At 47.5% G+C, this 12,545-nt stretch overlaps 1 protein-coding gene across 3 annotated transcripts in view; it reads left to right on the forward strand.

Annotated features, from left to right (window-relative positions):
- Window positions 1-725: 725 nt before the first annotated feature.
- The window catches only part of PTPRN (protein tyrosine phosphatase receptor type N), a 53,861-nt gene continuing 42,041 nt past the window's right edge, over window positions 726-12,545 (forward strand). Inside the window, exon 1 of one of the 3 annotated variants that reach the window (XM_084804930.1) lies at window positions 726-1,056. In XM_084804930.1, coding sequence (XP_084661056.1) covers window positions 942-1,056 — 115 coding nt within the window. In that variant the 5' untranslated portion in view covers window positions 726-941. The remainder of the gene's footprint in view (window positions 1,057-12,545) is intronic. The other 2 variants (XM_084804941.1, XM_084804919.1) reach the window with 2 other exon arrangements.

Raw genomic sequence — 12,545 nt, forward strand, 5'->3', positions numbered from 1 at the left:
AAAAGAACAAAACCCCGTAATTAAAACAAAACATTTTAAAGGAACAGATTCTTTTACAGATATGAAGAGTCTAAAAAAGCAGGTGAATGATGAGATAATGCCACATTGGGGGTTCCCTAAAATAGACCTTTTGAGTAAGACTGTTGGACCTGTAGGTCACCCTTTCCCAACCTGGGTCCCTCTAGATGTGTTGGACTAAAACATCATTCCCAGTGGGGACGCTGAGTTTTTGTCCAGCACTTCTAGAGGGCACCAGGTCGGGGAAAGCTGGGCCCGCATGAACCTGCTTTGAGGTACAAAAGGAAGGATTGGTGGGGCATAAAGCGTAGATGTTGCTGAATGTGAGATCTGCGAGAATGGAGCGGGGTTGTGGATTTATAACGGGCTGTTCCTTTGGGGTTGCTTCTTTAGGAGGATCGTGGTGGAGGTTTCGGCCGAAGTGTAGCCAAGACCTAGCCTGTGGATGACGCCCGCCTAAGGGAGGTGTGCATCACCAGTCGCTTACGCTTAGTGATTGGTGCGAGTCTAAAAAGCATCAGCGGCAAGAGGTGTGCGGGCCAGCCCACCACTGGGGTGTTCGCACAAATGGTCGGAGGAGGACGCATAGCGTGGATTTGGGAGCGCGGTGCCGGGGGGGGGGGGGCTGCCCTGCCGTGTGGAGGCGTAACTTTCTGACGGCGGGCGTGGCCGTGGGTGGGGTGGGTTGGCTTTTCGGACAGAGGCGTGTCCTTTCTCTGCGTTGCGATAGGACAGTCAGGCCCAGGCGGGCCGAGAGGGTGTTCTGCATGTTTATTGAGATTGGTCGGTTTGTGGGGCGGGGGGCGCGTGTCCCACTGTTGGTCTGGAGGGGGCGCTGATTGCTAGCTTCGGAATGGTGCAGCGGCCGTGGAGGAGGCGGCGGCGGCGGCTGCCCGGGCTGTGAGCGGGGGGCACCAGCCGGCATGGGGCGGTGGCGGAGTCAGCTCCGGGCGCTCGGCTCTTTCCTCCTCTTGCTGCTGCCGTTCCTGGGGGCCAGGGCTGCTGCTGCTGGGGATCGCCCGTTGCCAGTGCTGCACGGTGAGAGATGGGGATGGGGATGGGGATGAGGGCGGGCGGGCGGGCGGGTGGGGACGAGAGAGGCTGCCCATGGGAGTGGGACTTTGGATGCTGGAAGGGTCAAGGGGAGACCTGGCTTGGGATACTCGAAGAAACTGGAATGGACGGTGTGAGCGGTGGGGCCTCGGGCTAGTGGTGCGATTGCCCGGCCAGCGGCTCCTCTTTCTTTCTCCCTCCATCCCTCCCCGCTGTCAGAGACTGGGAGAGCGCCCTCGCTTCCATATGGCACGATGTCGCTCCTCTTCCCGATCCCGATCCCGTGCGCGCTGGATCTCTCACGGTTCTGGCTTCTCTCCCTCCCTCTCTCTCTGTCTCTCTCTCTCTCCCTCTCCAAAATAAACCTCTTTTCCTGGGGATCGGGAAAGCATCGCTTCAAGCGCGCGGATGGGATCGGGTTTGAGTCCTAAATATGGTGGGGATTCGGGGGTGGGGGTGGGGAGGAGGAGGCTGGCTGAGCAGGAGGAAGGGTGGCGAAAAGGGGGGAGGGACCGCTTGCAGCGTTATCCTTCCTGCAGGCTGTTTCATCTAGAGGCGGTGGCAAGCGGAGGTCCCCTGTTTTTCAAACCGTCAGTAGGTGCTGCATCCGTTCTCTTGAAAACATCAAGCAGAACCTCCCCTCTCCTCCCCACCCCATCTCCACCACAATGGCCTGAGCCCCACACTGCCTCCCCACCCACCCCCCTTTTCCCCATCGCGTTTTGCCCCTGAAGGCTCCAGAATAATTGCATCTTTTCCTTCGCAGTAGGGAAGCCCGGGTGATGGCGGTGGTTTCTCCCTATCCCCTCCTCCTCCTCGTATCGCTGTATATGAATTTATTCCCCATTTCGCCCTTGGGGTGAGTCCCCCCCACCCCCGCCGCCGCCTTTTCCCTAGTGCGGGTTCAGCCCCCGCCAAAGTGATATTGTCACCATTTCGCGTGGCAGCCTGTCATGTGCACGTCACAACGTCGTCAGGCTTGGCTAGCTCCGTGTCTCCCCCTCCCCTTCCTCTCAGTTCAGTTCCAGAGCAGATCTCCTCTTCCCCCCTCCCCCACCCCCGTGTCTTCCTCCTCAATTCAGCGCTGACGTCATTTTCGCCGGGTCTTTCTCTTCATCCCCCTCCCTTTCTCCGGCCTGATCCTGCTGCCTGTTGCAGACTGTACCATTTAGGGCTGCTTCGTCCTCTCTTATTGCTGAGGAGGCTGGGATGCTGAGAGGGATTCCTTCTAGGAACAAGCAGGGTCCACCTCCATCCCCACCCTGTCTCCACTCGTATATCGTAACAGTGCCGAGGAAGTGTAGCTGTTGGTACCCTTTCTGAGCCTGCTTATTGATTTTTCTGCTTCGTTATTGGTGGCTCCTTCTTCGCAAGATGGATCCATAGGTCACTTTTATGAGGTTGCCGCAGGAAATGGTGCAGGGGCTCAGTGTTCCCCCTGTGCCAACATTCCCTTTTGCCTGGCAGCTCTGAAATTTGGCGAAACAGAAAAGACAAAGTCCCCAAGAACAGCTCAAAACAAATACTCAAGGTGCAAGAGACCTAACAGAACTGCACTAGACCAATCAGGTAGTTTTATACAGTGTTTATAAATACAGTACTTGATGGTACACAAACAATCATACTAATTAATTTTATACAATCATATTAATTAATTGTATACAGTCATACCAATTAATTCTACACAATGGTTATAACTAAAGCACTGGATGGTACACAAGCAATCATACCAATGCCATAACAACCGTATCAATTATATCAATATATTAGTGATATAACTGATATGCTTGTTATGACATTAGTACAATTGTTTGTGCACCATCAAGTGCTTTATTTATAAACATAGAATAACATTAATTGGTATGATTGTGTACCATCAAATACTTTAGTTTTATACAGTGCTTATAAATATCTTTCATTGGTTCGGTGCAGTTCTGTTAGGTCTCTTGCACCTTGAATGTTTGTTTTGAGCTCCAGAATTTCGGCAAATCCGCATGGGCAACTTCCTGTGTTCTTGGTTCAGTACAATCACACAGCCAGTACTAAACCAGCTGTGTGTGATTGATTAAAGAGGTTGGATGCATAACCACCTCCTGAAAAACTGCTACTCACTCCTGAAATGAATGTGTGTGAGTGTTTTGTGGATCTCTTAGGTTAGCCTTCCTCTATGTTGGCTGGGGATGATGGGAGTTGAAATCCAACACACCTGGAGTGTACCAGGTTGGGGAAGGCTGTCTTGGATGTTGGCCCCTGAGCAACACTTTTTTAGGGGCCCACTTCTATTAAGACCCTCATCTTTGGGGGGCCATCAAGAAAGCAAGGGTGTTATATGTCAGTTCTGGGAATAAACTATTAGCCTGTGCCATGGGACTACTAACTTGTACATTCCATGTTCAAAGAGGGAAGCAGTGCTGTCAGCAACTTCTCCCTGGCCTTTTTATTGCATTTTGGCCTGGAATTATGTTACTTGGAGTTCTTCCTCCCCAATATTTTGGGTGCTGAGGATGAAGTCCTTTGCTGAGCGGTTTCCTGGCCAGGGAGGCAGCAATAGGGACTGGGGGGCAGAAAGTGCTGAAATGGGAAGATGTTCCCTTCCACTGGAGCCAGCGATGGCTGTTTGGAGTGCTGTTGTTGTGCACTAGGGCCTTTAATGCAGGGGAAGCATGATGGGAGGCTTGTGGTGCTTCGTAGGTTTTCCTCGAGGGAAGGTTTGTGTCCATTTTGGTCACTTCTATTCCATGAACCCAGAGGGTGAAGCACAGAAGTCCAAATCACCAGCTCCAGGCCTGACACGGTAGGGATGCTTTGCTGTTTTTTTTGTAATTCAAAGCTGACATGTCGTTTCTCCCAGGAGCTGGTGATTTGGTTTGGAGAACTTTGGTAAGATGTCAGTAAAGCAGCTCAAGAGGAGATGCAGCCTGAGACTAGACTGAGCATGAATTAGAACAGGGCTCAGAATCGGAAGATATATATTCTTTGAAATTACTGCCTGGTTAGTATGTAGAGGATTTGAAGGCAGAAATATTGATCTTGCTGCTTTCCTGTTCAACAGGAGTCTCATTCCGTATACCTGCTACTGGAAATTGAGAGTCTGGGTTGGCCTCAGTGGATGGAAGAACATTTGGCCATTTATACCAGCCTTCCTGAACCTGGTGCCCTCCAGATGTGTTGGACTACAACTCCCATTATCTCTAGCAACTTCAGCCAACCTCCATGCTGGCTGTGGATGAAGAGGGTTGTAGTCCAACACATCTGGAAGGTGCCAGGTTCAGGAAGATTGGCATACTCTACTGTGTTGGCATGGGTATGGCAGGCTAAACCTTTCCTCCCTGCTTAAAAATAAATGGATTAAGGTGGCTAAAGCATTTCCTACTTTTCTTAACCTTATTTTACCCACTCCCTTATAGAGGACACAGCCCACTTTTGCTTTTCTTAGAGCAGAAGTTCCTGTTTCAGATACATAATCCTGCTTTTGTTCACTGATATGTTCACTAGGCCAGGTGTGGGCAACTTGTGGTCCTCCAGGGGCTTTAGCCTACAATTCCCATCAGCCCTAGCCAGCAGAGCTGATGGTGAGGGATCATGGGAGTTGTAGGCCAAAAAATTCACAGGGCCAGAAATTGCCCACCCCTGGTCTAGCTGTATAATATATTGGGGAAAAAACCCTCATAATTCTGGCCTTGGGCAAGCTGCATTCTATACAGAGTGAGTTATGAAAAATGTTTCAGATTCAGTTATGTCTGTGTAATCACTTGATTAGTTGGTGTATCTGTCGTGTCCTGCCAAGGAGTAAGGAGAATCTTACCCCACTTCTGCACCTGATTAGAAATCCAAGGAAACAGGGAGGGGGAGTGGTAAGATTCTATGCACCACTTCTAAGGACAATACAGACAACCAGCTTCCCAAGTCATTACATGCACAGAACGATAAGTCACCTACTGAAAAATGGCAGTCTATCCATTTAGTGAAACGATAACATCTGACACAAACTCCATTCAGTGATGGGAGATGTGGTAAGGCTTTGAGGCAGTGCTCCCTAGGCTAGAGTAGGCATTCTACAGTCCTAATTGGAAAATAGAGCAGTAATGACATAGAAGATCTCTCTTAACTGTCCCCCGGAGTACACCTGGGGCCCTTCTAAGGGCAGAAGTAGGACTGATTTCAGTTGAAACTTCTATTTACGCTGCTCTCGCTTTGTATTGGCTCAAGTTGACCCATATGAGCAATTCCCACCTTCCAAAAAAATGCTCTCAAGAGCAACTTCAGACCCCATCCCAAAAGTCTTGGTAAACCTGACCAAACCTATGTTGCAAGCTTATGGAATTGATACTGAGTCCTTTCCTTCTTTCCCTTCTGATAGAGTAAAGCAGAGGCTTAAAGAAAAAATTTATCTTTATTCTAAGTGGATGGATTTGGTTACAATCTCACAAATGCCTTACTCTTGCTGGTACCCATTATATAAGACGTCATTTGGTCTGGAGAGTTACTTTACAACTCTGACTGTGCCTCACTTACGGAAATCATTTACAGCATTGCGTCTACAATGCATGCCTTCTGCCTTCTTGGAGGGAAGATTTGACAATACCCCAGTCCATCAGAGACTCTGTATCTATGGGTCTGGGGAGGTTGAGGATGTCTCTCATTACTTACTAAGATACCCTCTCTATGGCCATCCTAGGCATAAATGTATTGCCATTATTTCCCAGAGCCTCCTAAATAGAACAGATATGTGTCTTTCTTTCTGGCACTGATGCTTTCACCACTGCCCAGGTAGCAAAATTTCCCTTGGCAGCAAGGAAAATACATGCCAAAGCCCAAACAGCCTACTAGGGATGATTCTGTTGGATGTATGAATTTATGTATATACAAATATGTGACTGTACTTTTTTTTTTCTTTCTCTCTCTCTCTCTTTTTAATGTACATTGTGGTGGCCTATGGCTTTAAGCAATAAAGTATCGTATCGACATAGAAGTCATCCTGGCCAATCCTGGAGGCACCTCTAATTTTGGATGCTTTGACTACTAGCTTCTTCCTTCTCCTCTTCCAAGTGCCAGCCATGTCCTTCCCTCTGTGCAGAGAGAGCCACAGAAATTGTGCTTCTCTCTGCATGGAGAAAGGAAAAATGGGTGGGTGCAGATGATGTCAGGGGAAGGACATTGGGGTCAGGGCCCCTTGGTGCCATTCAGCCTGCTGGATTGGTCTGGGAGGGGGGTAATTTGGCCCCTGGACCAAGAAAGATTTCCTGCCCCTGAGTTACAGCCGACTCAAAAAAGCTGTACTTTGGAATCATCCAGTTACAGCTCTAAGACTCATAAGGTACTGGCTCTCCAGAGTTGTTCCCCCAGTCTTGTTTCAGAATCAGCAGTGATCCTAAAACTCAGCCTGTGTTAAATGAAGTAAGACAGAGACCTGGTCTGATAACACTGAAAAGTTAGATGGTTAGTTCACACATCAACCCATGATCAGATGGAGGGTGGTGGTGGTTAGGTGGGTAGTTACTTTTGCAAAACTGTTTTTAAAAGCTTATCTTCGGATGGCTTGATTTGGTTGTTTCCTCTACCTTGGCAATATCCTGGGATAGTCCTATGATGAGTCACAGCAGCCAGAACTTCTACCTGGTCAAGCTGAGAAGACATGGTTCATGGGTCCTCCCTCATTCATTTTATATTAAAAACCCCTTCCTGCTCCCTTGAGAATCTCAAGGTGGTGGAGTTACTTTCTCTCTCTTTATAACCTACTAGGAATGGAACACCAAGTACACTTTGGCTGGTGCTGGGGCCCAGGGGAGGCATTCGCAGCTTGATCAAGCATTTGTAAATACTGAGTTTCTCACGGCCTTCCACATTTTGACTAGAAGCCAAATCCTGCATCAGCTGCAGTGATATTAACGTGTGTGTGTGTGTATGTGTGTGTGTAAGAGTGTGATAGAAAGAGAGGGAGAAGAGACAGACAACACACTTAACGTAGCTTTAAAGCATCTGTAAGGTTTAATGAACTATATTTCAAGAATAACTGCAGGCTGGGCATGCATGTTGCGGATACCTTGGTGGGTTTGTTATACACTCAGTTTTAGAGCAGGCTCTTGGGTGCTGTATTTTGTACTTTGTTGCCTTGGTCTCGCTGATGCAGTATGCATCTAGCAGCAAAGCTGGGTTTTAACAAATATTTTTGGAGTTCTCTTAATTTGTTCAGAGTGCGTGGTTTTGGAAAAGGAATCTGGTCTCCAACACCAGGATGGCCACAGAAAGTCTTCTGCAGGCCCTTTGCTGAGCTGGCTTGCAAGCCCTCATGGGGAGAGCTCGAGCCACAGTGCTCAAATCAGGTAGCAGTTCATGGCTTTGGGAGCCTTGAAACCTTGCAGCATATAAATATTTTGGTTTGTGACTTCGAAGGCTCCAGGCAGTCTGAGGAACACTGGAGGCAATTTAAATGGCAGCGCCTGACTCTGGCTCTTCCACAGATGGAGCTTCTTTTCTGCAGCCATTCCCTGCATTACTCCCTGGTTTCAGAATTCCAGGAGGGTGATCAAGCCATCTATCATGAGATCTCCCCTGACTGAGATGGGCAGGAATGGAGAGGATTTCTCTCCCCCACCCCCCTGCCTCTCAGTAGGGAGACTGCCGCCTTTTTGCCCTTCTGGATTGTTGGAAAGGTCAGACTGCTTTTTCTGTTCATCTTCCCCACCCCATCCAACATTTACTGTGGCTTTTTTCTGAAGCTGCTAGCCCAGGGGTGGGGAAACCATGGCCCTCCAGATGATGTGGCTCCAGTGCCCATTAGCCCCAGTCAGCATGGCCAGTGGTCAGGGATTATGGGAGTTGTAGTCCCACAACATCAGCAGGGCACAAGTTCACCCCTGTGCCAGCCCATGCCCTCCCTGCAAAAATAACATGGGGTAAGTAGTTGACCAGACTGGCCAAATTTGATCCAAGGTGCCCATTAGTAAAGAAACAGCATTGGCATCAAGGAACCACTAGCTGAAAATTTGCTCCATTTCCCCCCAATTATATTTGGGATCCACAAGACACAGCCCTGCTTGATGGGAGATTTGATCATGGCCCTGTGTAGTTTCCACTGACATTTGGGGATACCAAAAATATTATCCTCTCTCTCCCACCCACCCTATTTGCTTGGATTTTATGCATGCCCTGCCTAGGCACTTAGTATCCGGAGAGGAGATTGACTGCACTGCTAAAACTAGCAAATGAAGAGGAAGTAGCTTGGGCAGAGGAAAGGCATAATGGTGAAACGCATTTTTTTATGTGAAACCTGTCATTGCGTTTCTGGACCAGCCTTGCCTTTTAGCCCTGCTAGCTGAGTGGGGGCAATGTAGTCTATTTGCAGGTGCCAAGAATGGGATGAAATTGGGAAGGATGTGTGATGAAGTAGGACCCTTCCCATTTTCCCATCCTTACTGGAAGGGGCTTCCCTTTTGAATTAGGGGTGATGTCCAATCCACCCGGGTGTGCGCCATACTTTTCAGGGCCCTGCGCAAAGGGATCCTAAGGAACCATCACTGCCTCCATCTCTCATTTGTAGGAGTGGGAGCCCATCTCCAACCAGCACCTTTTGACATTTTTGCTTAAACTACATGACGCGGCCATCTCTAGGAGTAACCCCGCTTTGGAAGGCACATGTCTAACAATCTGCTGAATATGTGGCTAGAATTTCCCTTGGACCGGTGTGCTGGCAGAGCCATCTTTGCTATGCTTGACTGCAGAATCCCATCCCTCTGGAGACCTCTGACTCACACTGACAAAGACGTCAGTGGTAGCGCAGGCGTCTTTTGCTCTGGCCAGCTCTGATTCACCAAATGGGCAGCTGCGATATCCAGTGTGGATGCAGCTAGACAAGAGAAAAGCCCCCCTGATTTTGTGCTCTGGTAATCTAGTCTGCTTACTTCTACATTTCCATGGTGTGATAAATTAATAGGGGTGAAAGCCCCAAGCTGTATATCTACATTTGGGTCTGTTTCTCCCTGTGGACTTCAAACCCGTCTGCTGTCACAGGCTGTGTTTTCCCTGAGGAACCATAGGTTCCACACCCAGTCTTTGCCAGGGCTGGGGTGTTGCATGCACATGCTCAGTCTAATTCCATTCCAATTAATTAGATGACCTCTTAGATTACTTTCCATTCCCAATAACCGTAGCATTACCCTGTGTGGTTTTGATACATTGGAACAACAGGAACACCAAATTATCTGACACAGTTCCAGAGATTTCTCGCTGTGATTCATAGCTGCTCCAATTATCTCTTGATAGCAGAGAATGGTAGAAATGCCTAGAAGTAACTAAAAAATTCACAATGCTTGTCATTTTCAGAACCATTCTGGGATAGCTTTTAATGCATATGTGAATAGCTTAACCCAGCTTTCCCTAACTTGGTGCCCTCCAGATGTTTTTGATAATAGCCCCCTCATCCTTGACCATTGCCTGATGGCAGTTGTCACTCAAAACATCTGGAGGGCACCATAGAATCATAGAATAGTAGGGTTGGAAGGGGCCTACAAGGCCATCGAGTCCAACTCCCTGCTCAACACAGGAATCCAAGTCAGAGCATCCCTGACAAATGGCTGTCCAGCCTCGTCTTGAATGTCTCTGGTGTGGGAGAGCCCGCTACCTCCCTAGGTAATTGGTTCCATTGTCATATTGCTCTAACAGTCAGGAAGTTTTTCCTGATGTTCAGCTGGAATCTGGCTTCCTGTAACTTGAGCCCATTATTCCTTGTCCTGCACTCTGGGATGATTGAGAAGAGATCCTGGCCTTCCTCTCTGTGACAACCTTTCAAGTACTTGAAGAGCACTATCATATCTCCCCTCAGTCTTTTATTCTCAAGGCTCAACATGCCCAGTTCTTTCAGTCTCTCTTCATAGGGCTTTGTTTCCAGTCCCCTGACCATCTTTGTTGCCCTCCTCTGAACCCTCTCCAGTTTGTCTGCATCCTTCTTAAAATGTGGTGCCCAGAACTGGACACAGTACTCCAGATGAGGCCTAACCAGTGCTGAGTAGAGGGGAACTAGTACTTCCTGGGATTTGGAAGCTATGTTTCTATTAATGCAGCCCAAAAGAGCATTTGCCCTTTTTGCAGCCTCTCGTTACCTGTCCCCAGTTTGAGAAGATCCCATTGATAAGCACTCTTTGAGTCCAATTCTGTAGCCAATTGTGGATCCACCGGATCGTTGTCTCATCTAGCCCACTTTGAGCTAGTTTGCTCATCAGGATATCATGGGGCACTTTGTTGAAAGCTTTGCTGAAGTCAAGGTATATGATGTCTACAGCATTCCCACGGTCCACAAGGGAGGTTACTTGATCAAAAAATGAGATCAGATTCGTCAGGCAGGACTTGTTCTTGACAAATCCATGTTGGCTTTGAGTAATCACGGCATTGTTGTCAAGGTGCTTCCAGATGGATTGCTTTATCATCTGCTCCAGAATTTTCCCAGGGATTGATGTCAGACTGACTGGTCTGTAGTTCCCAGGTTCCTCCTTCTTACCCTTTTTGAAGATAGGGACAACATTAGCCCTCCTCCAGTCATCTGGCACTTCCCCCATCCTCCATGATTTCTCAAAGAGAATAGACAGTGGTTCTGAGAGTTCTTCTGCCAGTTCCTTTATTGCTCAAGGATGCAGTTCATCTGGCTGTGGTTGGGGAAGGTAGGATAACTATTAGGTATCAAACTGATCAGGTTTGCATGGTCACTGCAGCCATGCCGGCTGCCATTTTGAATATGCAAGCCATGGCAGGCACATGCTATGGCTTTCTGTGTCATGTGAAACTGGGCAGTGCGGGTTATGCAAGGATTAAACAACTCTCAGATAACACTAGAGCAACCCATGATTTTTCTGCCACATATTCTAAACGCGGAGGTCTTCTATCATATGGTAAAGCTTGCCAACATGTACCGCTCGGTAAACTGTAGTCTGCATTAATAATCCATGCCAGGTGCAATTGCATGGGGAAGGTATTTCCTATAGAGACCAGTTTTACAGCTAGAGTTTTACAGCTAGAGCTGTTTTTTTACAGAACGGCTTGTCTGCCCAGCTTTTTCTTCATGATTTTCTGACGTTCAGAATTCTATTCTAAATGCTGTTCATGATTTTTGAAATGTATAACTATATATGCAGTTATTGCAAGGTATTTTAAAAAGCACTGAAGTTTTGTCGTGTTTAAGGTGTGTGTTTTTTTGGTGAGAAGCCATAGTCATATCTCTGAAGCCATGGATCTCTGTGTGTTGTGTGGTGAGGGGCTGATTGAGTGAGTATATTTATGGCTGATCTTGAAATCAAGGTGTAAACTGAACATTATTTGTGTCTTTTCATTGAGACTGCGATGTTTGCACATCCCTGTGAGCATATCACCAGTACTGCTTTTTCAGTCATTGGTCATATTAAGAATGCAGAATATAGAGAAATATGGAGAAACCAGCTAGTAAAAGCTATAGCTGCATTAAGTTGGTATTATTAGTAGGAGAGAGTGTACTTAACCTTCATTTCAGAACATGCATGGATAATCTAAGATAACACACAATTGGAGCCTTAAAAGCAATACAAGCTTTTTAAAAGTGAGAAAAGCTTCCTAAGAACAACATCTCTAAAGAGAGGAGTAAATGTTTTATTGACCTGTTTGGAAAACATCATCAGTATAAACAAACTTTTAAGACTTTGGTAAAATATATTACCCATCTACTCCCCTAAACAAAGACCCAGGAAGTAGTGACAAAACACTACAGCAGAGGTGGGGGACTTTTTTTTCACTCCAAGGGCCAGATTGCAGTCTGGGAAAGGTCTCGGGGGCTGCATTCCATCGAGTGGGTGGGGCCAAAGGCAAAGTGGGCATGGCCAAAAGGCAGAGTGGGCAGGCTAAAATGCCATCCTTATTGATTTTAAATCTACTCAGAAGTAAGCAGGAGTAAATACTCAACAGCACTTTCAAAGAGCATTTAAGTCTACTCAGAAGTAAGCAGGACTAAATACTCAACAGCACTTTCAAAGAGCATCTTTGAGCAGACAAGCTTCTTCATGTCTGCTCAAATGTAAACATAAGCACATTTCTACTCATAAGCTGGACTGAATCACTCAGGAGCTTCCTGCTCAGGACCTGTTCCCTCTCCCTGACAGGGAAAACCTCTTTTCTCTAATCTGCAGCTGGTTGGAGAGAAGAGCTTTCCCCTGCTGAGTGCTAGACAGGGAGACTCCTTCAGTGACCAGCAGGGAAAAGCCCTTTTCTCTGATTGGCTGTTTATCTTGAGAAAAGAGGTTTTCCCTGCCAGGAGAGCAGGCAGAGCCTGAAGAAGAAGCTGGCAGGCCAGATGGGGAATCCCCACAGGCTGGAGGTTCCCCATGCCTGCACTACATCAATGCATGTTTAAGAAACAGGTAAACATGTGGCAAGTTGGTTGTCTGCATTCACCTGAGGAGGAGGTGTCTTAAGTAGAGTAGCGGATAATGCTTCTTCCCAGCATTTCAAAAGATAGC

Source organism: Heloderma suspectum, chromosome 1 (assembly GCF_057233095.1).
Source record: "Heloderma suspectum isolate Gila_16-S chromosome 1, 16-S_ref, whole genome shotgun sequence".
In the NCBI taxonomy this organism is placed as follows: domain Eukaryota; kingdom Metazoa; phylum Chordata; class Lepidosauria; order Squamata; family Helodermatidae; genus Heloderma; species Heloderma suspectum.